The 27,472-nt window shown below is 45.9% G+C and overlaps 1 protein-coding gene across 3 annotated transcripts in view; it reads right to left on the bottom strand.

The window, feature by feature from the left end:
* Nucleotides 1-9,610: 9,610 nt before the first annotated feature.
* LOC124016965 (phosphatidate phosphatase LPIN1-like) overlaps nt 9,611-27,472 on the bottom strand; it is a 48,898-nt gene continuing 31,036 nt past the window's right edge. For 2 of the 3 annotated variants that reach the window (XM_046332296.1, XM_046332298.1), the window contains exons 4-21: nt 27,012-27,334; nt 24,781-24,897; nt 24,367-24,465; nt 23,758-23,872; nt 22,957-23,299; nt 22,685-22,778; nt 22,305-22,486; nt 20,802-20,895; nt 20,473-20,542; nt 19,529-19,621; nt 19,149-19,216; nt 18,708-18,846; nt 16,054-16,202; nt 15,730-15,816; nt 15,322-15,474; nt 13,524-13,638; nt 13,126-13,229; nt 9,611-12,979 (exon numbers count right to left, since the gene is read on the bottom strand). In XM_046332296.1, coding sequence (XP_046188252.1) covers nt 12,307-12,979; nt 13,126-13,229; nt 13,524-13,638; nt 15,322-15,474; nt 15,730-15,816; nt 16,054-16,202; nt 18,708-18,846; nt 19,149-19,216; nt 19,529-19,621; nt 20,473-20,542; nt 20,802-20,895; nt 22,305-22,486; nt 22,685-22,778; nt 22,957-23,299; nt 23,758-23,872; nt 24,367-24,465; nt 24,781-24,897; nt 27,012-27,334 — 3,018 coding nt within the window. In that variant the 3' untranslated portion in view covers nt 9,611-12,306. The remainder of the gene's footprint in view (nt 12,980-13,125; nt 13,230-13,523; nt 13,639-15,321; nt 15,475-15,729; nt 15,817-16,053; nt 16,203-18,707; nt 18,847-19,148; nt 19,217-19,528; nt 19,622-20,472; nt 20,543-20,801; nt 20,896-22,304; nt 22,487-22,684; nt 22,779-22,956; nt 23,300-23,757; nt 23,873-24,366; nt 24,466-24,780; nt 24,898-27,011; nt 27,335-27,472) is intronic. The other variant, XM_046332297.1, reaches the window with a different exon arrangement.

The following is a 27,472-nucleotide window of genomic DNA, read 5'->3' on the forward strand; positions in this document are numbered from 1 at the left end:
GGTCTCGCCAATGCGCCAGCTGTTTTTCAGGCATTAGTTAATGATGTTCTGAGAGACATGCTGAACATCTTTGTTTTTGTCTATCTTGACGATATCCTGATTTTTTCTCCGTCACTCGAGATTCATGTTCAGCACGTTCGACGTGTTCTACAGCGCCTTTTAGAGAATTGTCTCTACGTAAAGTCTGAGAAGTGCTCTTTTCATGTCTCCTCCGTTACTTTTCTCGGTTCCGTTATTTCCGCTGAAGGCATTCAGATGGATTCCGCTAAGGTCCAAGCTGTCAGTGATTGGCCCGTTCCAAGGTCACGTGTCGAGTTGCAGCGCTTTTTAGGTTTCGCTAATTTCTATCGGCGTTTCATTCGTAATTTCGGTCAAGTTGCTGCCCCTCTCACAGCTCTTACTTCTGTCAAGACGTGTTTTAAGTGGTCCGGTTCCGCCCAGGAGCTTTTGATCTTCTAAAAGAACGTTTTACGTCCGCTCCTATCCTCGTTACTCCTGACGTCACTAGACAATTCATTGTCGAGGTTGACGCTTCAGAGGTAGGCGTGGGAGCCATTCTATCCCAGCGCTTCCAGTCTGACGATAAGGTTCATCCTTGCGCTTATTTTTCTCATCGCCTGTCGCCATCTGAGCGCAACTATGATGTGGGTAACCGTGAACTGCTCGCCATCCGCTTAGCCCTAGGCGAATGGCGACAGTGGTTGGAGGGGGCGACCGTTCCTTTTGTCGTTTGGACAGACCATAAGAACCTTGAGTACATCCGTTCTGCCAAACGACTTAATGCCCGTCAAGCTCGTTGGGCGTTGTTTTTCGCTCGTTTCGAGTTTGTGATTTCTTACCGTCCGGGTAGCAAGAACACCAAGCCTGATGCCTTATCCCGTCTGTTTAGTTCTTCTGTGGCTTCTACTGATCCCGAGGGGATTCTTCCTTATGGGCGTGTTGTCGGGTTAACAGTCTGGGAATTGAAAGACAGGTTAAGCAAGCACTCACGCACACTGCGTCGCCGCGCGCTTGTCCTAGTAACCTCCTTTTCGTTCCTGTTTCCACTCGTCTGGCTGTTCTTCAGTGGGCTCACTCTGCCAAGTTAGCTGGTCATCCCGGTGTTCGAGGCACTCTTGCGTCTATTCGCCAGCGCTTTTGGTGGCCGACTCAGGAGCGTGACACGCGCCGTTTCGTGGCTGCTTGTTCGGACTGCGCGCAGACTAAGTCGGGTAACTCTCCTCCTGCCGGTCGTCTCAGACCGCTCCCCATCCCTTCTCGACCATGGTCTCACATCGCCCTAGACTTCATTACCGGTCTGCCTTTGTCTGCGGGGAAGACTGTGATTCTTACGGTTGTCGATAGGTTCTCTAAGGCGGCACATTTCATTCCCCTCGCTAAACTTCCTTCCGCTAAGGAGACGGCACAAATCATTATCGAGAATGTATTCAGAATTCATGGCCTCCCGTTAGACGCCGTTTCAGACAGAGGCCCGCAATTCACGTCACAGTTTTGGAGGGAGTTCTGTCGTTTGATTGGTGCGTCCGTCAGTCTCTCTTCCGGGTTTCATCCCCAGTCTAACGGTCAAGCAGAGAGGGCCAATCAGACGATTGGTCGCATACTACGCAGCCTTTCTTTCAGAAACCCTGCGTCTTGGGCAGAACAGCTCCCTGGGCAGAATACGCTCACAATTCGCTTCCTTCGTCTGCTACCGGGTTATCTCCGTTTCAGAGTAGTCTGGGTTACCAGCCTCCTCTGTTCTCATCCCAGCTTGCCGAGTCCAGCGTTCCCTCCGCTCAAGCGTTTGTCCAACGTTGTGAGCGCACCTGGAGGAGGGTGAGGTCTGCACTTTGCCGTTACAGGGCACAGACTGTGAGAGCCGCCAATAAACGCAGGATTAAGAGTCCAAGGTATTGTTGCGGCCAGAGAGTGTGGCTTTCCACTCACAACCTTCCTCTTACGACAGCTTCTCGTAAGTTGACTCCGCGGTTCATTGGTCCGTTCCGTGTCTCCCAGGTCGTCAATCCTGTCGCTGTGCGACTGCTTCCTCCGCGACATCTTCGTCGCGTCCATCCTGTCTTCCATGTCTCCTGTGTTAAGCCCTTTCTTCGCACCCCGTTCGTCTTCCCTCCCCCCTCCCGTCCTTGTCGAGAGCGCACCTATTTACAAGGTACATAAGATCATGGACATGCGTTCTCGGGGACGGGGTCACCAATACTTAGTGGATTGGGAGGGTTACGGTCCTGAGGAGAGGAGTTGGGTTCCGTCTCGGGACGTGCTGGACCGTTCACTCATTGATGATTTCCTCCGTTGCCGCCAGGATTCCTCCTCGAGTGCGCCAGGAGGCGCTCGGTGAGTGGGGGTACTGTCATGTTTTGTCATTTATTATCTTGTCTTGTCCCTGTGCTTCCCATTCTATTCGTTTCCCTCTGCTGGTCTTATTAGGTTCTTTCCCTCTTTCTATCCCTCTCTCTCCCCCTCCCTCTCTCACTCTCTCGCTCTCTCTTCTCTCTATCGTTCCGTTCCTGCTCCCAGCTGTTCCTATTCCCTAATCAATCATTTAGTCTTCCCACACCTGTTCCCGATCCTTTCCCCTGATTAGAGTCCCTATTTCTTCCTTTGTGTTCCGTTCCTGTCCTGTCGGTTCCTTGTCTAGAATTCACCGTGCTGTGTTTGTGTATCGCCCTGTCGTGTCGTGTTTTCCTCAGATGCTGCGTGGTGAGCAGGTGTCTGAGTCTGTCTGGTTCAAGTGCCTTCCCGAGGCAACCTGCTGTTCACCTGCTGTTCAAGATCGAGTCTCCAGTTTGTCCTCGTCATTTCGAGTGAAAGTTGTGTTTTTTGTTTGTATTTACTTTACTGGATTAAAGACTCTGTTTTCGCCAAGTCGCTTTTGGGTCCTCTTTCACCTGCATGACAGCCTGTGTAAACGCTGCCTGAGTGACATGACATCCTCATCAGCATGCAACATCTGTCAGTCTACCTTTGGGGTTATCTTCTGTATCTACTTCAGACCACAGGAGAGACCGTATGATTCCCATCGAGTGAGAGTGCAGCCCGAACAGACTGGTATGTAAGTGTTCCCTGACTGCTGATCCTTCACCTGCAACAGAATAAGAGATGATTTATCAATGATAATGTCAGATTGATGATCGAAGGAAAGAGAACACAGAGCAGAAAGGTACTGTAGACTATATTCATGGTAAGGTGGAGGTGGTGCAAAGGGAGAACAAACAAATTATAGAAACCTTGCTTGATGTCGTGTCAATCAATGTGGGACAATCTCATCTTTTCAGGGATACCGGAGAATGACAACAGCAGAAGCTGTGAGGACACTGTCTGAGACTTGATGTCAACTCAACTGACACTGCAGAGTCCATAGCATGGGTAAGGCCTCTGGGAAAAGGCCACGAGCTATTTTTGCATGTTTTGAACATTTTAAGCAAAAGGAAATGGCGAAGAGCAGAGGCAGAGGACTCAGAAACACTGTTTTTGTAATGAATGATCACTTCCCCACAGAGATCAATGAAAAGGGAAAAGCACTGTATCACATCATGAAAGAAAAGTGTTGCCTGAACCAACGAGTTTCCTTGTTGATGGATACACTTTACATCAACTGTATCGGGGCTCTAGAGTAACTCCCTGGCTATTTTAATCCAACTGTATCGGGGCTCTAGAGTAACTCCCTGGCTATTTTAATCCAACTGTATCGGGGCTCTAGAGTAACTCCCTGGCTATTTTAATCCAACTGTATCGGGGCTCTAGAGTAACTCCCTGGCTATTTTAATCCAAATGTATCTCCCTGGGGCTCTAGAGTAACTCCCTGGCTATTTTAATCCAACTGTATCGGGGCTCTAGAGTAACTCCCTGGCTATTTTAATCCAACTGTATCGGGGCTCTAGAGTAACTCACTGGCTATTTTAATCCAACTGTATCCGGGCTCTAGAGTAACTCCCTGGCTATTTTAATCCAACTGTATCGGGGCTCTAGAGTAACTCACTGGCTATTTTAATCCAACTGTATCCGGGCTCTAGAGTAACTCACTGGCTATTTTAATCCAACTGTATCGGGGCTCTAGAGTAACTCCCTGGCTATTTTAATTCAATGTTCAAATCTGAGTTTGTGTTGCAGTGTATCATGGCAACTTCAATTATAACGAATACATGCTCTATTAATCTCCACTCGACAAGGAAATGGTTGCATATAGCTCAGGTTAATGTATGTAGCCTTCCTAACAAAATACATTAGGTTTTTAACTTGGTCAACATAAATAAAAATCATATTTTAGCTATGACCGAAAACATTTTGATGCATCTGTAAATGATGGGCAAATGAACATCAAGGATATAATCTACTCAGAAGGGACAGGAATAGGAATGGTGCAGGTGTAGCTCTGTACATTCAGAATCATATACCTTTTAAGAGGAGGGATGACCTTAATGTATGTCAGATAGAGGCACTATGGGCTCAAGTACATCTGCCTCATCAGGCACCCATATTGGTAGGATGTGTGTATAGACCTAGCTCTATGGTGTCCTATCTGAATGACTTATGCATTGGGCTGGACCAGGTCACAGATAGTAACAGATGTGTTTATCTTGGGTGATTTTGTTATAAATTGGAAGGATCGTAATAATTCCAATATAACTAAATTAATGAGATATAACGAGAGCTGTGGTTTGACTCTAGATCATCAACTAGGTCACCGTTCGGACATGTGAACTGATCTGATCTTCTGTAATGCTTAAAAGCCAGATCAATGCCCGTGGGCTGGACAGACCATAATATTGTGACCATAACCATGAACACCAAGGTTCCAAAGAAACCCCCAAGGATTGTGGTCCATATAATTTTTAAAACATTTAAACATGAGCAATTTCTAAATGATTTGGCTGCTGTACCCTGGGAGCTGATTTATCTAGAGGATGAACTAAATCACCCTACAGAATGTTTTATTGATTTGCTCACTGAGGTAATGGACCATCAGTAAGAAAGAAAGAAAGAGTACTGTTGTGGCTCGTCCATCTCCGTAGATTGATGAATCAGGGTGAGGCATTTTCTTAGCGGCCAAATCTAAACTAGAAATTGATGAACAGAAAAATAGAACACTACGTAATTATGCAGTTAAATTAAATAATGAGAAGTAAACTTTATTTTACAAAAATGCTTTTATTGATTGTAAAAATGACGAAAAAAGGTATTGAGTAAAGTTAAGGGCTTACTTGGTACATCTATCTCATCATATCCATCTAGTATGGAGGTTGACAGGAGAACAATAACAAAACCAGCTGATGTCATTTTGCTGATTAAAAATAAATACAAATAAAATCATATACTGAGTGATAATGTAAACACCCATTCTTCCAAACAAGCCATTGTCCAATGGATTGATGATCATATTATGAGCAACAATACCTGCTCTTTTAGTCTACACATGGTGTCAGTTGAGGTGTTAAACCTATTGAGGTCAAACTACAGGTTATGATCTTATGGACAATGTTTTATTTCGATATGCTGCTCCCCAGATTGCAGCTCCGCTGAAATACATATTTAATTGGTCACTGGAAAAGAGGACATTTCCAAATGGAAGCATGCTAAACTGTGTCTATTCCTGAAGGACAGCAAAGAACCCATTACTCCTGCCAACAGTCAACCAATTAGGATACTCCATTCACTCAGTAAGATATTGAAGGGTATTGTGAGTAGACAAATATGGGAATACATGGAAAATAATGATCTGATCACAGCCAATCAAGCATGCTTATCGCAAAAACCATTCCACTATCACTGCATTGGTTGACATGACTGACCAGCGTCTCAATGCTATGGATAGTGGCAGGTTTGTAGGTGTACTATTTTTTTTATTTTAGTGCAGCATTTGATTTAGTGGATCATGAAATAATTTTGATGCATTATGGGTTTTAGGAAGCTCCATTGAATTGGGTAGAGTCATATCTAACTGCCAGGAAACAGTCCACCTGTATCAATGGGTTGTTTTGCCTCCCCTCATGCTTTAAACTGTGGAACACCGCAGGGCAGCTGCCTTGGGCCACTTCTTTACTTAATATATACCAATGACCTTCCTTATTCCGTATCTAAAACTCAAGCTACTATATTTGCAGATGATCCTACAATTTATACAGCAAGACAATCAGTTCAACGGGTACAGCAAGCTCTACAAATAGATCTGGGAAATATCAGGGAGTGAGTTTGCCAGAACAAACTTGTTTTGAACACCAAGGAAACCAAGGTTATGTTGGTCTGTTCCACCAGGAAAAGGCCAACACAGCATGGGATAAAATTAAGTATGGGGAAGTAAAATTTGAGGAACTGGTATAAACCAAACTACTAGGAGTGCAGTTAGACAACTGCTTATCATGGTCATCTCAAATAACTCATCTATGTAAAAAATGTACCGGGACAGATTCTTATACAACAACCCAAGCATTAATTGAGTGTCAGGTGAACTACTGTTCTGTGGTCTGGGGAAATGCATCAGCAAGTGAAAATAGGAGGATGCAGATTGAACATAAATAAGCAACAAGGATTGTTTTAAGGTGGTTCTTCTGTTGTAGTCATGCGCAATGCTCTTGGTTGGTCATCAATCAACAAGATAATTGAAAAACACCTGCTTATTTTATTTCACAATGTACACCATTTAAAACGGCCAAACTCCATTCACAACAGTATTCATGTATGTGGAAAATAAAAATTTATTTTATTCAGTTGGTAAGAGACATTCAGTAAATACTAGGAATAGATTGTCCACCATCTACAGTTTAAGTCAGAAGTTTACATACACCTTAGCCAAATACATTTAAACTTATGTCCAAACAGTTCTATTTTTGTTTCATCAGACCAGAGGACATTTCTCCAAAAAGTACGATGTTTGTCCCCATGTGCAGGTGAAAACTGTTGTCTGGCTTTTTTATGGCAGTTTTGGAGTAGTGGCTTCTTCCTTGCTGAGCAGCCTTTCAGGTTATGTCGATATAGGACTAGTTTTACTGTGGATGTAGATACTTTTGTACCTGTTTCCTCCAGCATCTTCACAAGGTCCTTTGCTGTTGTTCTGGGATTGATTTGCACTTTTCCCACCAAAGTACATTCATCTCCAGGAGACAGAACACGTCTCCTTCCTGAGCAGTATGACGGTAGGCCTTGAAATACATCCACAGGTACACCTCCAATGGACTCAAATTATGTCAAATAGCCTATTAGAAGCTTCCAAAGCCATGACATCATTTTCTGGAATTTTCCAAGTTGTTTAAAGGAACAATCAACTTAGTGTATGTAAACTTCTGACCCACTGGAATTGTGATATAGTGAATTATAAGTTAAATAATCTGTAAACAATTGTTAGAAAAATTACTTCTGTCATGCACAAAGTAGATGTCCTAACCGACTTATAGTAGATGTCCTAACAAACTATAGTTTGTTAACAAGAAATTTGTGGAGTGGTTGAAAAACAAGTTTTAATGACTCCAACCTAAGTGTATGTAAACTTCCGACTTCAACTGTATGTGTTATCCAGACAGAATAGGCAAAATAACATTTCAATTCAGAGCAATAAAGACATTGAATAATTTGTCTCAGCAAACCAGAAACCTTTCAATATATATATTCAAACAATACTTTAGAACCATTTAAATATAATACATTGGAAGGTTGTGTGGGACTATGGTAGATGAAGGAATCAGTCGATCTGTTCAGGCTGTTAAGGGTATTTATCTGGTCAATATGGCAGTGTATTATGTCTGGAACAATGTGTTAATGCGACCGTATTATATATTCTATTTTAATGTTTGAGGACTCTTGGAAGATTAGTCCAAGTGAGGACTAATAAAATAAAATCAAGTCAAATATCTTGGCTTTGCATGCTATATTTACAAACTTTCAATGCATTTGTTTTAATAAATAATACAATTGTACTGCATTTGGTTTTTAATATACCGCGTCACTCATTCACATATGCAGTAAATCGATTCAAAGATGATGGACATTATTTGACCTCACAGTGTGATTAATCCACCGGCAGCCATTGTTGCATGCTCTTTCTCTCCTACTTCCTCACTCCGGCCTGGAACCGCCATTCTCTCCTGCAGTTGATCGGATAGAACCTCATTTATTTTCTTGTGTCAAATACATCCTTTCTGAGAAAATAGGTGTCCAGCACGTGATCTTTAAGACAAAGTTCTTCATAGAATGTATGTTGTCCATACAGAAAAAGAGCCTACAGATTTGTCCTGTCACTTGTCAGTACAAGACAGAGAAGGAGTCATAGCAGTGGTTCCCAACCAGGGGTCCTAGGACTAATCCACAAGGGGGTACTTGGGAAGAATCATGAGACCATAGGCCTACTGGTAAAATGTACATGTACATGAGGGGGTACTTCAGGGGTACTCCGAGCAGAGAAAAATTCATTTGGTGATACAGTAGCGGAAAAAGATTGGGAGCCACTGGCCTACTGTATATGACACAAGGCAGAGTGCTGTATGGAGAGTCTACCTGATGAGAGAATGGCGTCTCCTGGCTGTCTTACAGACTGAAACTTACTGGAACAAGACTCAAGGAGCCTAATATAATCAGCTGGCCTAATAAGGTTCTTGCGTTATTTCCCAGCAACGAATGAGCAAAACAACTTAACAGAAAGAAAAGCCAGCTGAACTTACATAAAGACGGTCGAGCAGTTTCTGCAGATGAGCAAATGAGGAGCAGCTATCGTCTGGAGAACCCCGATGAGTTCCTATTTGAATCATTTCCAGTTGTCTTGTCATCTTTTCTCCTCTCATCATTCACAATCAAATACTTTAAAAGCAGAATTACTCATTGCATGTGGATGGAAACATTTTCATAGCCAAGAGATATCAACTATGGCAGAGATCACTGCCTACAGAGTGGGAAAAGTAAAGTTGTCACTCAGGGACTAATGCCTTCAATAAAAACATGTTTTACATATTATTCTTTTTTTATGACAAACATAATTGTCTGTAAATAATCTCCTACTGATTCCCTGACAACTATTGAACAAATTGAAAGAAAATAATACTTTACCCTACCGTCTCTCACACGCAGATGTTGTAGATGAGGCAACTAATAAGTGGAAGTAAAACCGTTGTTGTGTAGTTCTGTTCTCTGGAGCCCCTCCGGTCCATCCCAAATCACGTTTTATTGGTAGCGTACACATATTTAGCAGATGTTCTTGCGGGTGTATAGCAAAATGCTTGATTCATCTGACTAAACTTCAGACTGGTTTAAATAATATAATCAGTTGTGTTATTGTTATTGTAAAAATCACTTCACATGTGATCCCCGTGAGTATCAGACAGATCTGTCAGTGAGCTGATTACTGTACATGGGATTTATATGAAAAGGTGTTATAAGTATATCTTCCACTAGATGACAGTAGGTTATCCAGCCTTCACAAAGCCATGGAGCAACACCATGGTAGACATGGGTAGTACGGGTGTTCGTTTTGCTCTGTAGAGTGGAATGAATCATGGTTCTGTTACTTTTCAGTCATGTGGTCAGGAAAAAAACTCTAAAACTCAAGAAATACGACACACATGCTCTCTCTGCATCTGGTTTCATATCATGTTCACTACAGGGAGGAGAAAGGAGAGACATACACATCCAATCCATCAACAATCAACTTTGCATTTATTGAAAAACCTATTTCCATTATAGCTATTTTCAGACTGGATTGTTAACCTATACAACATGACACAGTGCGAGAGTAATTGACTCTGTACATCTCAGAAACAAACTAACGAGGGTAGAGACAGCCACGGCATACTGTAAGGCAACAAGCTCGTTGTTTATATAGATCTTTCACAGAAAGAATACAGTCATTTAATCTGAATATACAGTAGTACTTTAACATACTTGGAACAAATCTTGTGACAGTACAGTAAAGGGAGAACAGAAGACAACGACACAGAGGATTAAAACACAACAACAGTGATATCACATGCCTCCATTGACTCATCCATCCATCCGTCCGTCCATCCGTTATCCTCCTAATACCAACACACCTCTTCGGTTGGTGGTAAATTCAACATCTCACATTAGTGGCCATGTCACAATACTCCTGAACCATGGCAAATGGAGGTTTCAACCATCCCACTGGTAGTCAATTCAACCAAAGTGAATGTAAAAGGTGTTGAAAGTAATCAACACGGCATATGACACAGGGACGGTGGGAACCTTCTCTCCTCCATAGTGATGCAATCAGGTTTTATAGTGGTCATCAATATGATCAATAAAAAATGAGAGAAATACTGTATCACAGTGTTAGTATTCATTCCGGTAATGCAGGACGTCTTGAATATCCATCCGTATTACACACAGGATGACATTGGCAATTGCACAATATACATATGCTGATACACATTCCACGGTAGCCACCCATAGAAACATCCTGCCGCCTCTGTTCACAACAGAGATCTGATTGGACAGACGGACTGTCGTTAGTGCTTTGTGCTTTAAAACCCTTTGGGGAGGTTCAGAACCGTCAAGGTTGTTGTGCATTCTAATTGCTGAAATTACAAGGAGCGACAGTTCAATTTAACCTGTTTGTCCAAGTTCTTTGTATCTAAGTAGTAGATTCTAGAATTCAGGAGAATGTTGATTGGTTGACTGTAGAATATCTCAATGGTTTCGCTTCAGTGGACACTATACGTCTGTCAGTGCAAAAATGTTGTTAGCCTTAAGGTCAAACTACTGTAGTCCAGCAGCCAGCCACTTTTACTGACAATGTTTCTGAATTCGATCGCTAAAAAAAGGTTGCACTATGTACAACAGTGAGAATGAACATCAAAACTCTATTCAGATTCAATCACATAAACACAATATTTAAAGTGAAATAAAAACCAAAGCCCAAATCCAAGTGCGTTCACAAGCTGCTCGCTTAAAAATGTGAAATTAATTAAATAGTTCATACATTTGTAGGTTTCTCTCATCTCGCAGTTACACCAAAGCAGAGGATATAATATGTTTTCTACTGTCTGCACAAGATTACCTGTTAATGTTAGCCAAAACCATGACACTGCACACAGAGAGGATCGGACAGGTCATCAAATCAAATCAAATTGTTTTTGTCACATGCGCCCAACATAACAGGTGTAGACCTCAGCACAGGTGGCAAATGCCATTTGATTTGATTTGATTTGATGACAATGTGTGTCACGGTCCGTGGAAACCCGTGACGAGTGGCGGAGAAACGAAGACAGAGACGACTGCTAAAACTGACAACCTGAGTTTTCTTGCACGGCTTACTGTCAAGAGTAACGTCAGTTTCACGTTTTTCTCAGGTTGTTTGGTTACATGACCATATAAGGACTGTTGACGACTATGGGCGAGAGGCATCAACGAGAGAGGCAGCCCTCCTCTGTGCCTTGTTAACAATAGTGAGGAGCTGCACTGGTTAACAGTTTCAGTTCAGTTGATCACTAACATATCTATCATACACAAAACATGACAACAACAACAAAAACGGAAGAATAAAAACCGAATATAGAACGCTACTTACTAGAACGGAAACGCGCTTTAAAACGCATTTATTCAATGTTTTACTTAACTCTATTTCTTGTACTGCACTGTTGGTTACGGGCTTGGAAGTAAGCATTTCACAGTAAGGTCTACACCTGTTTTTGTGACAAATAACATTTGTTTTGATTATATCGACAAATGTTTGGAGGTCGAACGGGTGAACTGAATTATCGCCATGCGCTATGATAATAGCGCTAGTTGAGCATAATCCTGCTTTGTTCGACATTTATTACATTCGCACTTCATGTGATCGTTAGATCTGAACGGGTCAACCGAACATGCATCGCGGTTTACTGTACCCACATTGGAGACTAAAAGTGCTAGAATCAATCGGGCAATGCTAATTGGGTGAAATAGCTGTCGTTGATAGGCTGTTCTTCACAGTGATTTCCCCCAGGTTAACTGAATCAGTGCTTCTTGTCGGAGTTGCAGCTACAGTATGTATACAAGTAGCACCTTTTGCACCTGATGAACAGTAGGCTAGGTATTGTAGAGCAGAACACTGAGGAGTAGAACACAAATAGGAAAGGTGAGTACATAGAAATACCACTCAGTGCTAACATGCCTGTTGTTGTCGGAGAGAACTTCCACTAGTGCATAAGTATGCACATGGCAACCATGTGTGTGTTAAGGTCTGCTTATGCATTGCTGTGCGTGTGTATGTGTGTGTGTGTGTGTGTATGTGTGTGTGACATTAGAGCAGAGACATGCTTCTTTCATTTGCACGCCGTCATCATCATAAATGTGTCTCTCCCTTTCCTTCCCAGATTGCACACAGGTCACTTATGGGGTGGTCTGGTGTGGAAGTGGGTCTCCACAGCTGATTTCCAGAGGATGGTCAGGGGTGTGGACCAAGGGTTGATCAGGGCTGTGGACCTGGGGTTGATCAGGGCTGTGGACCTGGGGTTGATCAGGGCTGTGGACCTGGGGTTGATCAGGGCTGTGGACCTGGGGTTGATCAGGGCTGTGGACCTGGGGTTGATCAGGGCTGTGGACCTGGGGTTGATCAGGGCTGTGGACCTGGGGCTGATCAGGGCTGTGGACCTGGGGCTGATCAGGGCTGTGGACCTGTGGTTGATCAGGGCTGTGGACCTGGGGCTGATCAGGGCTGTGGACCTGGGGCTGATCAGGGCTGTGGACCTGGGGCTGATCAGGGCTGTGGACCTGGGGTTGATCAGGGCTGTGGACCTGGGGTTGATCAGGGCTGTGGACCTGGGGTTGATCAGGGCTGTGGACCTGGGGCTGATCAGGGCTGTGGACCTGGGGCTGATCAGGGCTGTGGATCTGGGGCTGATCAGAGCTGTGGACCTGGGGCTGATCAGGGCTGTGGATCTGGGGCAGCTGTTCTCTCCAGTAGGTGAACTGGCTGAAGGTGTCAGGGCAGGAGAAGTCCGAGACGTGACCTCTGATCAACAGGGGGAAGACGTGGTCCACCACCTCACACAGACGACCATACCTGGAAGGAACAGGAACAGAAACATACTTCACTTCATTTACTTTCATTGTTCATTCGACAGAGACAGACAGAGCTACTGAGGGAGAGAGAGACATTGAGGGAGGAAGATGGAGGGATAAAGAAAGAGACAGAGAGGTCTGACTTACGATGAGATGTTGGTCCTGGCGTGTTCCTGTATCAGCTCTCCCTTGGGGTTGACTGTGAAGATCCTGTTTAGGGGAACGCCCACCTCCTTATAGGAATACACATCCTAAACAACAACAACAACAACAACTGTAACAATGACTGACATACTATCCAAAACAACCATACACAACCACAACATAATTAAACATAATATTCTGTTTGAAATTAGCCTTTTGGCTGAATCTGTCACATTGGCAAAAAAGTTGATTACTGGCTGTCGCTCTGGATAAGAACGTCTGCTAAATGACCAAAATGTAAATGTAAAATGTATATACTGTTTATGGTCCCAGTCAAATGAATCTAAAAAGTAGCCCAAGTTAACATGTACAGTGATGGAGGGAGGGAGCAGGGCTCTCACCGTGGCTCTGTTGCCGAAGGCTGCGTAGAAAGGCTCAGTGTTGGGGTGGAACAGCTGCTTCACGTCGGTCAGACACTCAATCTTAAACCTCTCAGGCTTCTTCTCTATCACCTCCCTACAGGACAGGACAAGACAGGACAGGGAGGATAGGGCAGGGATGCCAGGACAGGACGACAGGTTAGGACAGGAAGGATAGGGCAGGGATGCCAGGACAGGACAGGAAGTATAGGGAAGGGAGGATAGGGCAGGGATGCCAGGACAGGACAGGAAGGATAGGGCAGGGATGCCAGGACAGGACGACAGGTTAGGACAGGAAGGATAGGGCAGGGATGCCAGGACAGGACGACAGGTTAGGACAGGATGGATAGGGCAGGGATGCCAGGACAGGACGGATAGGGAAGGGAGGATAGGGCAGGGATGCCAGGACAGGACAGGAAGGATAGGGCAGGGATGCCAGGACAGGTCGACAGGTTAGGACAGGAAGGATAGGGCAGGGATGCCAGGAAAAGGACGACAGGTTAGGACAGGAAGGATAGGGCAGGGATGCCAGGACAGGACGGATAGGGAAGGGAGGATAGGGCAGGGATGCCAGGACAGGAAGGATAGGGCAGGGATGCCAGGACAGGACGACAGGTTAGGACAGGAAGGATAGGGCAGGGATGCCAGGACAGGACAGGAAGGATAGGGCAGGGATGCCAGGACAGGACGACAGGTTAGGACAGGAAAGATAGGGCAGGGATGCCAGGACAGGACAGGAAGGATAGGGAAGGGAGGATAGGGCAGGGATGCCAGGACAGGACAGGAAGGATAGGGCAGGGATGCCAGGACAGGACGACAGGTTAGGACAGGAAGGATAGGGCAGGGATGCCAGGACAGGACGGATAGGGAAGGGAGGATAGGGCAGGGATGCCAGGACAGGACAGGAAGGATAGGGCAGGGATGCCAGGACAGGACGACAGGTTAGGACAGGAAGAATAGGGCAGGGATGCCAGGACAGGACGACAGGTTAGGACAGGAAGGATAGGGCAGGGATGCCAGGACAGGACGGATAGGGAAGGGAGGATAGGGCAGTGATGCCAGGACAGGACAGGAAGGATAGGGCAGGGATGCCAGGACAGGACGACAGGTTAGGACAGGAAGGATAGGGCAGGGATGCCAAGACAGGATGACAGGTTAGGACAGGAAGGATAGGGCAGGGATGACAACACAGGACAAGACAGAACAGGAAGGATAGGGCAGGGATGACAACACAGGACAAGACAGGACAGGAAGGATAGGGCAGGGATGACAACACAGGACAAGACAGGACAGGAAGGATAGGGCAGGGATGACAACACAGGACAAGACAGGACGGGAAGGATAGGGCAGGGATGACAACACAGGACAAGACAGGACGGGAAGGATAGGGCAGGGATGACAACACAGGACAAGACAGGACAGGAAGGATAGGGCACGGATGCCAGGACAGGACGACAGGTTAGGACAGGAAGGACAAAACAGGAAACACAGGTTGACAAGACAGGACAGGAAGGACGACAGGACAGGAAGGTCAGAATGATCGTTATATAATATTGGGATGTCTCTTCTATATAAGCTACTGTGGTCCCGTGTGGCTCAGTTGGTTTAGCATGGTGCTCGCCACGTCAGGGTTGTGGGTTTTATCCCCATGGGGGACCAGTATGAAAATATATGCTGTGGATAAGAGCGCCTGCTAAAATGTACTGTACATTGTTCTCTATTGAGTTTGACGCCTCTGCTGTGTTTATTTTGACGGTGATGATGTGTGTGTGTTCCTCACCTGTGCAGGGCTGAGAACAGGCTGCTGGGGCTGAGTAGGACAGGTCCTATAGGCAGCATGGTTCCTCTCTCGTTGACCCAGTGGAGATACCCCCTCGTCATATCAGCCATACCTATGGCCCTTGCAGAGCAGTACATGAACTTATAACCGTTCCTGAGAGAGAGAGAGAGAGGGAGGGAAGAATTACATTTTTTTAAACTCTCCTAGTAAGTCCTAAGAGAGAGGGAGGAGACAGAAGTTCAACGAAATGGCTGCTTTCAGGATGGTGCAACGTACTAAAGCCAAACACCACGATTAAAGCTGACATGATTCACTCATCTTACACTGAGGCATATTCTGAATGTGAGCCCCGTTTCATAACTCTAACGGCCACCTATAGTTATGTAACTCCTGTTGTGTGAGACTCACTGGCTGACTCGGTGGTAGAGGCGGGCAATGCCCTGGTGGGTCCAATCTTTGCCCAGCGTTGGCAGGATGTGGCCCAGGGTGTCAGATCTGAAAAAGAGGATGGTGCTCGCCACATGTAATTAGACTATCATTAACAGATATAACGTGATCACATACAACTGCCAATACACACACACACACACACACACACACACACACACACACACACACACACACACACACACACACACACACACACACACACACACACACACACACACACACACACACACACACACACACACACACACACACACACACACACACACACACACACACACTTACCTGGTGATGGTGCCGTCAATGTCTGAGATGACAATCTTGTCGTCCCAGCTCCAGAGATAGATGGTGCCCTGGCAGCGACAGGTGCCCTGGTACTGAGTGGTCACACTGAACACCACCTCATTAGGACCCTCCTTCAACTGAAGACTGGCCTGAGGACAGAAAGACTACATTACCCATACAGCCTCTACTAACTCTAACCCTGTTACTGAGTGGTTCAACGGCAGACTGGCTTGATGGGCAGAAAGACTACATTACCCATACACCCTCTACTAACTCTAATGGTGCGTTCAAGACAACTCGGCAAACTCTGAGATCCCGACTAGGAAGTCTTTCGACCTCCCACTTCAGTGCGTTCAAGTTGCCAACACCTGAAGGAATCTTTTGTTTGCAGAGATGCTATATGCCTCTTGCTAAAGTGTTTAAAGAAGAGAGGAAATGCATTAGGTAAGAATACATATTTTTATGTAAACGATGAAGGCCGCCATGTTTTTTGTTGACGTGATGTCAGGAATCTTCAGGTCAGAGAAGGCGGAGCTCTAGGATGATGCCAAATGGGGAGGAGTTGCAGTCTACTGCAGAGATAGCCTGCAACATAATGTCATACTTTCCAGGTACATACCGAACAGTTCAAACTACTAATTTTTAAAATGACTCTCTCCAGAAATAAGTCTCACTGTTGCCGCACGCTACCGATCCCCCTCAGCTTCCAGCTGTGCCCTGGACGCCATTTGTGAATTGATTGCCCCCCCATCTAGCTTCAGAGTTTGTTCTGTTAGGTGACCTAAACTGGGATATGCTTAACACCCCGGCAGTCCTACAATCTAAGCTAGATGCCCTCAATCTCACACAAATCATCAAGGAACCCACCAGGTACAACCCTAAATCTGTAAACAAGGGCACCCTCATAGACGTTATCCTGACCAACTGGCCCTCCAAAGACACCTCCGCTGTCTTCAACCAGGATCTCAGCGATCACTGCCTCATTGCCTGTATCCGCTACAGGTCCGCAGTCAAACGACCACCCCTCATCACTGTCAAATGCTCCCTAAAACACTTCTGCGAGCAGGCCTTTCTAATCGACCTGGCCCGGGTATCCTGGAAGGATATTGACCTCATCCCGTCAGTTGAGGATGCCTGGTCATTCTTTAAAAGTAACTTCCTCACCATCTTAGATAAGCATGCTCCGTTCAAAAAAATGCAGAACTAAGAACAGATATAGCCCTTGGTTCACTCCAGATCTGACTGCCCTCGACCAGCACAAAAACATCCTGTGGCGGACTGCAATAGCATCGAATAGTCCCCGCGATATGCAACTGTTCAGGGAAGTCAGGACCCCCCCCCGCAGCTACTCGCCCAAGCCTCCCCAGCTTCTCCTTTACCCAAATCCAGATAGCAGATGTTCTGAAAGAGCTGCAAAATCTGGACCCGTACAAATCAGCTGGGCTTGACAATCTGGATCCTCCATTTCTGAAACTATTCGCCGCCATTGTCGCAACCCCTATTACCAGCCTGTTCAACCTCTCTTTCATATCGTCTGAGATCACCAAGGATTGGAAAGCTGCCGCAGTCATCTCCCTCTTCACAGGGGGAGACACCCTGGACCCAAACTGTTACAGACCTATATCCATCCTGCCCTGCCTATCTAAGGTCTTCGAAAGCCAAGTCAACAAACAGATCACTGACCACCTTGATTCCCACCGTACCTTCTCCACTGTGCAATCTGGTTTCCGAGCCGGTCGCCGGTGCACCTCAGACACACACAAGGTACTAAACGATATCATAACCGCCATCGATAAAAGACAGTACTGTGCAGCGGTCTTCATCGACCTGGCCAAGGCTTCCGACTCTGTCAATCACCATATTCAGACTCAGTAGCCTCGGTTTTTCTAATGACTGCCTTGCCTGGTTCACCAACTACTTTGCAGACAGAGTTCAGTGTGTCAAATCGGAGGGCATGTTGTTCGGTCCTCTGGCAGTCTCTATGGGGGTGTCACAGGGTTCAATTCTCGGGCCGACTCTTTTCACTGTATATATCAATGATGCTGCTCTTGCTGCGGGCGATTCCCAGATCCACCTCTACTCAGACGACACCATTCTGTATACTTCTGGCCCTTCCTTGGACACTGTGCTATCTAACCTCCAAACGAGCTTCAATGCCATACAACACTCCTTCCGTGGCCTCCAACTAAAAATAAAAAAAATCTACTGTGTTATTGACTTGTTTATTGTTTACTCCATGTGTAACTCTGTGTTGTTGACTGTTCACACTGCTATGCTTTATCTTGGCCAGGTCGCAGTTGTAAATGAGAACTTGTTCTCAACTAGCCTACCTGGTTAAATAAAGGTGAAATAAAAAATATATAATAAAATTAAGTCGGAACTGATTTTTTTCAGAGTTCCACATTGTCTTGAATGCAGCATAACCTTGCTACTGATTGGTTTAACTGCAGATTTTCTTGAGGGCAGAAAAACTACATTACCCATACAGCCTCTACTAACTAACCCTGCTACTGATTGGTTCAACTGAAGACTTGCCTGAGAATACACAATTCAACATCACCTCATCAAATGAGATGAGTATTGTGTTTCTCACCAGCAGTTCAGATCAGAAGTTAGCTTAACAGAGGTTAGGGGAACAGTGTTGAGTCTCTCACCAGCTGCTCTGAGGTCAGTCTGAGGGTCTTCCTGTAGAAGACACTACCAGGAGTGAGAAGAGGCTCGGGCTGGCAGGATTCTGAGTCCTGATTGGACGGTCTGTGTTCCTCATCGCTGGAGGAAGACTCCTCCTTCATTCTGTGTTACATCAACAGATACAACAACAGTTCAGCTATAATGTCCGATTATTTGAACAGAATATTAAAATAAATATATAAAAAAAATTGCCTATAAACCTCTAGGGGCGGTTTCCCGGATTCAAATGAATTAAAATGCTTTTTAGTCCAGGATTAGGCTTAATCTGTGTCCATGAAACCACCCCCTGTTGTGTACTTTATTCGAGGATATGCAAACTAAGGTATATAAATGTGTACTCAACATAGTTAATTCATATTGCACATATATCGTAAACTGTTCTGGTGTTAGAGAAGTGTCATTACCCATTGACTGAAGCCATGCTGAGAGAGGTCTCTCCCCCGTCTCCAACTCCTGTCTCAGACACTGAGTCCTGGGGACAGACAACCAGTCACACACTCATACAACAGCCAGGACACACTAGCACTAGTCAAAAAGGCAAGTGGTGTCCAGCATTGTAACTTCTGCGGAGGTTCCCAAATGGTTATGGAAGTGTGTTCAGGAGGTATGTGTGTTACAGAGGTGTGTGTGTTGTGTTACAGAGGTGTGTGTGTTGTGTTACAGAGTGTGTGTGTGTTGTGTTACAGAGGTGTGTGTTCAGGAGGTGTGTGTGTTGTGTTACAGAGGTGTGTGTTCAGGAGGTGTGTGTGTTGTGTTACAGAGGTGTGTGTGTGTGTGTGTGTACCGATTTGGAGTCGCTGTTCCTGCTGCGCCATGAGAACCACCAGCGGCCTCCTTTCTTGGGCATCTTCTCCTTCATGATGTTCTCCACCGTGGCCTGAAGCAAACGCACACAGTTCCTGACCAAAAACCCAACTCAACAAAACCACTAAAACGCAAAAAACACAGAGATACAAAAACCCAAACGCAAAAAACGTGAAGCAAGTGTGTCCGTGTGACTGGATGATGGCGATCTAAGGAAGAGAGGCAGCAAGAGGGAGGGAAACACAGAGACTGGGAGAGAGAGAAGTAGAGGGACAGACAGACAGACAGACAGACAGACAGACAGACAGACAGACAGACAGACAGACAGACAGACAGACAGACAGACAGACAGACAGACAGACAGACAGACAGACAGACAGACAGACAGACAGACAGACAGACAGACAGACAGACAGACAGACAGACAGACAGAAACCAAAGGGACCCACAGGGCTGGAGCCAAACAGACTGGGTAAACAGTAGGAGAAGAGGCCAAAGGCAGAGTACACGTAACTCAGGCAGGAGTGCTGAAGACACACAAGACAGGGCCGAATGGGAGGTGAGATGGAGGGAGAACAAATTAAAACAGGGAAAAACAAAGGGGGAAGAAAGACTCAAGTGTTAGGAGGAGACGTGGTTCAGGAGAACGCTTTTTAGTGTACAGGAAGTCCAAAGCGAGACAGAAGAATTCAGACAAAAACAAAACACGTGAAGCCAGACGCAGAACCAGATTTAGCTAGAAGGGTTACAGTTGGACTTCTCTCTTTACATTGCAAAATGATTCGCGTTTTAAACCTCTTAGGTAAAACCACTCAGGTACCCAAATGTAGCACATTATTTGACATTAGCACACAGTCTCATCACCAAGTCGAGTAGCCTAGATGCTATGCTAATAGCATGTTGCTAATGTTACTGAGGTTTTACCATGGGCAGGGGCTTCTGATACACCTGCATAGCCAGCATGAGAGGGGCTGCGGTGGTCCAGTTGTAGTACCTGGAGGAGAACAGACACAAACATAAGATCACTGTTGTATCTTTAGTGTCTGCAGTTCATTTTTTATCGGTAGTATACAGTACATACATACTTCTCCAATCAGATCAGGACAACATAGAACATCTGGATGGATGTGGATGGGTCAGATTCAATGATATACGGAGGACTACGTCAGAAAAGCAGGAATTCCGGATTAATCGGGAACGATCACATCTTTACTGCTATGAGGTTAAAGGTTAGTTAGAAGTATTTTACGTACTTGGTTCCAATCTTGACCACCAGGTTGGGATCGTCGATGATGGAGGGGTTTTCAGTGAACTGCTGGTAAGAGATGGCTCTCTCCTGGAACTGTTCTGTAGAGACACACAGACAGGAGAGGGTTAATATAACTGTTCTGTAGAGGCACACAGACAGGAGAGGGTTAATATAACTGTTCTATAGAGGCACACAGACAGGAGAGGGTTAATATAACTGTTCTGTAGAGGCACACAGACAGGAGAGGGTTAATATAACTGTTCTATAGAGGCACACAGACAGGAGGGGGTTAATATAACTGTTCTGTAGAGGCACACAGACAGGAGAGGGTTAATATAACTGTTCTGTAGAGGCATACAGACAGGAGAGGTTTAATATAACTGTTCTGTAGAGGCACACAGACAGGAGAGGGTTAATATAACTGTTCTGTAGAGGCACACAGACAGGAAGGGGTTAATATAACTGTTCTGTAGAGGCACACAGACAGGAGAGGGTTAATATAACTGTTCTATAGAGACACACAGACAGGAGAGGGTTAATATAACTGTTCTGTAGAGGCACACAGCAGGAGAGGGTTAATATAACTGTGCTATAGAGACACACAGACAGGAGAGGGTTAATATAACTGTTCTATAGAGGCACACAGACAGGAGAGGGTTAATATAACTGTTCTATAGAGACACACAGACAGGAGAGGGTTAATATAACTGTTCTGTAGAGGCACACAGACAGGAGAGGGTTAATATAACTGTTCTATAGAGACACACAGACAGGAGAGGGTTAATATAACTGTTCTGTAGAGACACACAGACAGGAAAGGGTTAATATAACTGTTCTATAGAGACACACAGACAGGAGAGGGTTAATATAACTGTTCTATAGAGACACACAGACAGGAGAGGGTTAATATAACTGTTCTATAGAGACACACAGACAGGAGAGGGTTAATATAACTGTTCTATAGAGACACACATACAGGAGAGGGTTAATATAACGGTTCTATAGAGACACACAGACAGGAGAGGGTTAATATAACTGTTCTATAGAGACACACAGACAGGAGAGGGTTAATATAACTGTTCTATAGAGGCACACAGACAGGAGAGGGTTAATATAACTGTTCTGTAGAGACACACAGACAGGAGAGGGTTAATATAACTGTTCTGTAGAGACACACAGACAGGAGAGGGTTAATATAACTGTTCTATAGAGGCACACAGACAGGAGAGGGTTAATATAACTGTTCTATAGAGACACACAGACAGGAGAGGGTTAATATAACTGTTCTGTAGAGACACACAGACAGGAGAGGGTTAATATAACTGTTCTTTAGAGACACACAGACAGGAGAGGGTTAATATAACTGTTCTGTAGAGACACACAGACAGGAGAGGGCTGGATAGGTGAAAACAATGACAGCAAGTAGATGGAGCTACAATATCCAGTTATACCAGTAAGTCAAAGCTGACAGTATTGAGATGCAGCCCATGTGTCTAACAGCCAGTACCTTTTGTGATCTCTCTGTTTTCAGTGAGACCTCCACACAGAGAGATGGCAATGTTGGGCATGTCTCCAAGCTGGTCAGCGTAGCTGTCCACACCGCTGTCCATCCCACTGCTCCCCACCGACTGAGGTGATTGGTTGGTGCTCCGCGCCCCTGTTTCCGAGCCCCCTCTCACTGAACCGTCACTAAGGAACAGGGTCATCGGTTCAGGAGTGGGGGACGAGTGTTTGTGTAGGACAGAATAGGTGTGTGTGTGTGTTACAGGTGAGTGTGTGTGTGTTACAGGTGAGTGTGTGTGTGTGTGTGTGTGTGTGTGTGTGTGTGTGTGTGTGTGTGTGTGTGTGTGTGTGTGTGTGTGTGTGTGGGGGGGGGGGGCGTGTTACCTTTTAGGGAAGTACAGAGCAGCCACCTCTGGTTCCAGCTCAGTGATGTCATCCAGGTAGACTCCATCCGAGCCCAGGTGGTGGCTCCTCTTGTCTGCAGGTACAGCGTCACACGTTACCATGGATACAATGATTTTCATCCATTAACTTGACGTGGAGCTAATGGTGGAGGCAATCACATCTACAGACGTGAACGCATGCTGAGTGACAGCTGACATTCAAATTCTGCAATCTAAACTCCACTTGCGAGGCGATGGTTCGAGAAGACGTACCTTTCCTCTTGGATGGGGAGTCTGTGCGTCTGACCGGGCTGCTCCTCTGGCCCACCTCATCCAGTTCTGACAGCAACCTGGAGGCCATCAGCCCCTCCACCTCTCTACAGGCTGCCCCTACTAACTCCATGTCCCCTCCAGCAACTGGCCCAGCCGTGTTGTTACCAGGCTGGGGCATGTACGGGTTGAGGGATGGGGGGCCATTGTCTGGGTGGCTCTGGGTCTGGCCAGGGGGGCCACAGTCTCCGGGGATGGTTCTGAAGTGTGTGCTGTCACACACAGGGATGGAGACAGGGGACTTCATCCCAGAATCTTGCATCTGGGGCGGAGAGAGGTAGGAGGGCTAGAGGTGGAGAGAGGGAAAGAGAGAGCAAGAGGAGAGAGTAAGGAAGAAGAAAGCACGCTACAGCAAGGACGCGGGAGGCCGGGTGTCAATAGTAGAGAAGAAGAGAGAGGAGAGAGAGGAGAGAGAGAGGATGTGTGGTTAGCATGAGCGCTAGGGTAAAAGCATGTCCTCAGCTACTCTCGTGGAAGATGATTAAAGTGGTTAAAGTTCAGTGCTGATTCCTGGATCACTGTGTGGACTACAGCTAGACATACTGTCTCTCTGAATCGTTCTCTTCCCCCCTCCCTCTATGACTCTCTTTTTCTATTGCTTTCCCTCCCTCCCTCCCTCCCTCCCTCCCTCCCTCCCTCCCTCCCTCCCTCCCTCCCTCCCTCCCTCCCTCCCTCCCTCCCTCCCTCCCTCCCTCCCTCCCTCCCTCCCTCCCTCCCTCCCTCCCTCTCTCCCTCCCTCTGTACCTTAGCAGCTTGTGGCAGCTCCCCCCAGGCCCACAGAATCTCAGGGTTGTCTTTGCTCTGATTGGTCAGCTCCGAGTCACTCTTCGGAGTGGAGGGGCGGGAGCCACCGGGGCTGCTGAGTGACAGACACACAGAGAGATGTGATTGGTTGAGCCAGCACGACACTGACCCATGGACATAAACAATACAGCACAAACCCACTGGGATTTTTATTTATTTAATCAATGTTGTTTCCACGTCATTTCAACCAAACAATTATATGTGTTGACGTTGAATTAACCTGGAAAACCTATTGGATTTGCAAAAAGTCATCAACGTTAGATCATTTCAGCCACTAGATCATACATTCAGCCACTTGTATTGTTTTCACCTTACTTTGAACCCAAATCCAATGATATGGTGACATATTTGGTTGATTTCACTTTGAATTCACATTAGTAAACAACTCAACCAAATGTGAATCAAAACTATATGTTGAACTGTGCCCAGTGGGAAGACTCTGCTGGTTTCTGTCCCAGGGTTTCAGACAATATGTAGTTGGTCCGAAACTTTTATTAAGGCTTAATTAAGCTATACTGAAAAGTGAAATTGGATGGTGACATGACTTACCTGACAGGAGAAGGGAAGACAGAAGTCTGCTGTGGACAGGAGATGGACAGACCACCACTAGGAGGGATAGACAGAGTACGTGTCTGCTCTATTATAGCACTGAAAGGGGAGAGAAAGAGGGGAGAGGGAGACAGACATACAGAGAGAACAACTGTCAGCCATACGCAGTTATTTTAATTTACAAAGGCATACGACAAGATGAGTCGAACCAAACTGTGTATTATTCTATTCTATTCTATTCTAGTCATGTCTGGTGTGTGTGTGTGTGTGTGTGTGTGTGTGTGTGTGTGTGTGTGTGTGTGTGTGTGTGTGTGTGTGTGTGTGTGTGTGTGTGTGTGTGTGTGTGTGTGTGTGTGTGTGTGTGTGTGTGTGTGTGTGTGTGTGTGTGTGTATGTTGGAGTCATATTTATGTACCTCTGTGAGCGTGCCCAGTCTGCATCAGAGTGTGTGTATGTTGTGTTCTGGGTGTAGTTGCTGCTCAACACACTGGCCTTAGGGCCCTGCTCTCCATTGAGCTCCCGAGAAGAGGCCCTGAGACAGCGAGAGAGAGAGAGAGAGAGAGAGAGAGAGAGAGAGAGAGAGAGAGAGAGAGAGAGAGAGAGAGAGAGAGAGAGAGAGAGAGAGACACGTTAGCAGCAACAACACACACCCAAACCCATGCACACGCAGGCACAGACACAGACGTATACACACAGAGATATCATACACAGTGTTTTCTCAGGCCTCTTTTGCTGAAGATGTAAAGAAAAATGTATGTTGGTTTGTGTAGTGAGGTGTGTACTGGCGGCAGAGAAGTCAGGAGAGCGGAAACTGATTTACAACTCTGTCGTTTAATATCCAAAAACCACCGTCAACAGAACAATAATGTAAATGGGTCAAACAAAACCCGGTAAATACCAGCATACCGGGCATAAGCACTACAAGAAACAATACACAACATGTAATTGATGGAATTGGAACTAGGTGTGATGGTGTGATGGATGACAAGACAAAACCAAAGGAAAATGAAAAGTGGATCAGCGATGGCTAGAAAGGTCGGTGACGTCGACCGCCGAACGCAGCCGGAGCAAGGAGAGGGACAAACTTCGGCGGAAGTCGTGACAGTTTGATGTGTATGAGGATGTGAATCCAGTTGCAGCACTGGAAGTATTGGTACAATTATTAATGCCAATAGTTTTTATGAGAAATATTCATATCCTAACCCTAATTGTAACCCGAACCCTAATTGTAACCCGAACCCTAAACCTAACCCCTAAACTGAAAATAGCCTTTTTCCTTGTTGGGACCAGCGAAACGTCCCAACTGGCTAAATTGTCCTTTTCTACTGATGATTTCTGATCCCCACAAGGATAGTAAAACCAAATAAACACGCACGCACGCACGCACGCACGCACGCACGCACGCACACACACACACACACACACACACACACACACACACACACACACACACACACACACACACACACACACACACACACACACACACACACACACACACACACACACACACATCAAATGAATGAGAGAGAATCAGGAGGGACTGAGAGAGGTCCCATTCACCACAGTAATTCATCCACAGAGTCAAAGCGCATTGTGGGAAAAGAACGAGGCACTGGAGCATCTCCAACACGTGGGACAGAGAGCTGGTATTCACAGAGCCTGAACACAAAAACGCACACACACAGAACACAGATACTTGGGTTCACAAAAGACAGACACTGGCCACTTCAGGCTTGTTAATCCAGTCTCAGTCTCACAGCCAGCACCCAACCAGCATATGGACAGACTAACAGACTGAGTGACTGACTGCACTACCAACTGTTGCTTTACTACTCAGGGAGAGGGGCTGTTTGTGAAGTGATCTTGTGTGTGTGTGTGCGTGTGTGTGTGCTTGCGTGCTGCGTGTGTGTGTATAGGTGTTTGTCTGTCTGTCTCAGACCTGCATGGAATGCCTGAGAACAGAGTCTGCCCCTCCCTGCTGGGTCCCACACAAACAGAGAGGAGCTGGCAGCGGTTCATGTGTTTCGCAGAAACCATTGTGATGCTGATCAGGCGTTTTTTTATACCTCTGCAGTGGAGCAAAGCTATTCTGACTCTTAACCAGAGTCTCTCTCACTCTCTCTCTCTCACACATGCACGCAAAAAACACACACACGTGCACGTTCCCAAAAACCACATCTCAGAGGGATCATTCCTCTACCAAACACACATATGCAGGATCGCAGAAAGAACAAACTGAGAATACCTCAACAAGACAGTGTAATCTTCTCTCTCCTCCCCACACAACCACTTGACTGCAGTCAGTAGCTGCTGATAGACAGCTGTGTGTCGCATAAACAAGCCTCGCCCTGCAATACTGGCAGACCACTCCAAACAGCCCAAATGTGACCCTGTCTGTATTCAAATGAGAGTCCTGAGAACTTCACAGTATGTCGCACACACACACACACACACACACACACACACACACACACACACACACACACACACACACACACACACACACACACACACACACACACACACACACACACACACACACACACACACACACACACACACACACACACACACACACACACACACACACACACACACACAGCCATGCAGTGTTGATGTAAATAGTGTAATTGCTGTCATCACCTGCTACTGTTGTTGTCGTGCTCTCTCTCCTCATCAGTGCTCATGTCGATGGTGAACATGTCCTCATCCTCTGAGTACTCCCCACTCTCCTCCCGTCTCCCTCCTCCGCTTTCCCGTGCCTTCCTCCTCCTTTTCCTTCTCTTCTTCATCATCATCCCTCCTTCACCTCCTCCTCCTCCTGTGGTCTGCTGGGATCCCAGGGACTGGACCTGGAGGGTGGCGGGGTCAGAGAGGCGAGACACACCCCTCCCCAGCTGAGCTTCCATTAGCTCCGCCCCCTGGGACACGATAGGTGACGTCGCCAGGTATGACGGAACCACTTCCTGTTGGGGACAGGAAACCGGAAGTGAGGTCATGATGAACCGTAAATGGATTGTTAAGTAAGAATTAGCCATGGAAATGACAATCAGGAGAAATTAGACTGAAATACATGTTCATATTTGATATAAAGAAGAACATCT

The sequence above is a fragment of the Oncorhynchus gorbuscha genome, unplaced genomic scaffold (genome assembly GCF_021184085.1).
Source record: "Oncorhynchus gorbuscha isolate QuinsamMale2020 ecotype Even-year unplaced genomic scaffold, OgorEven_v1.0 Un_scaffold_13:::fragment_6:::debris, whole genome shotgun sequence".
NCBI classification, from domain to species: Eukaryota; Metazoa; Chordata; class Actinopteri; order Salmoniformes; family Salmonidae; genus Oncorhynchus; species Oncorhynchus gorbuscha.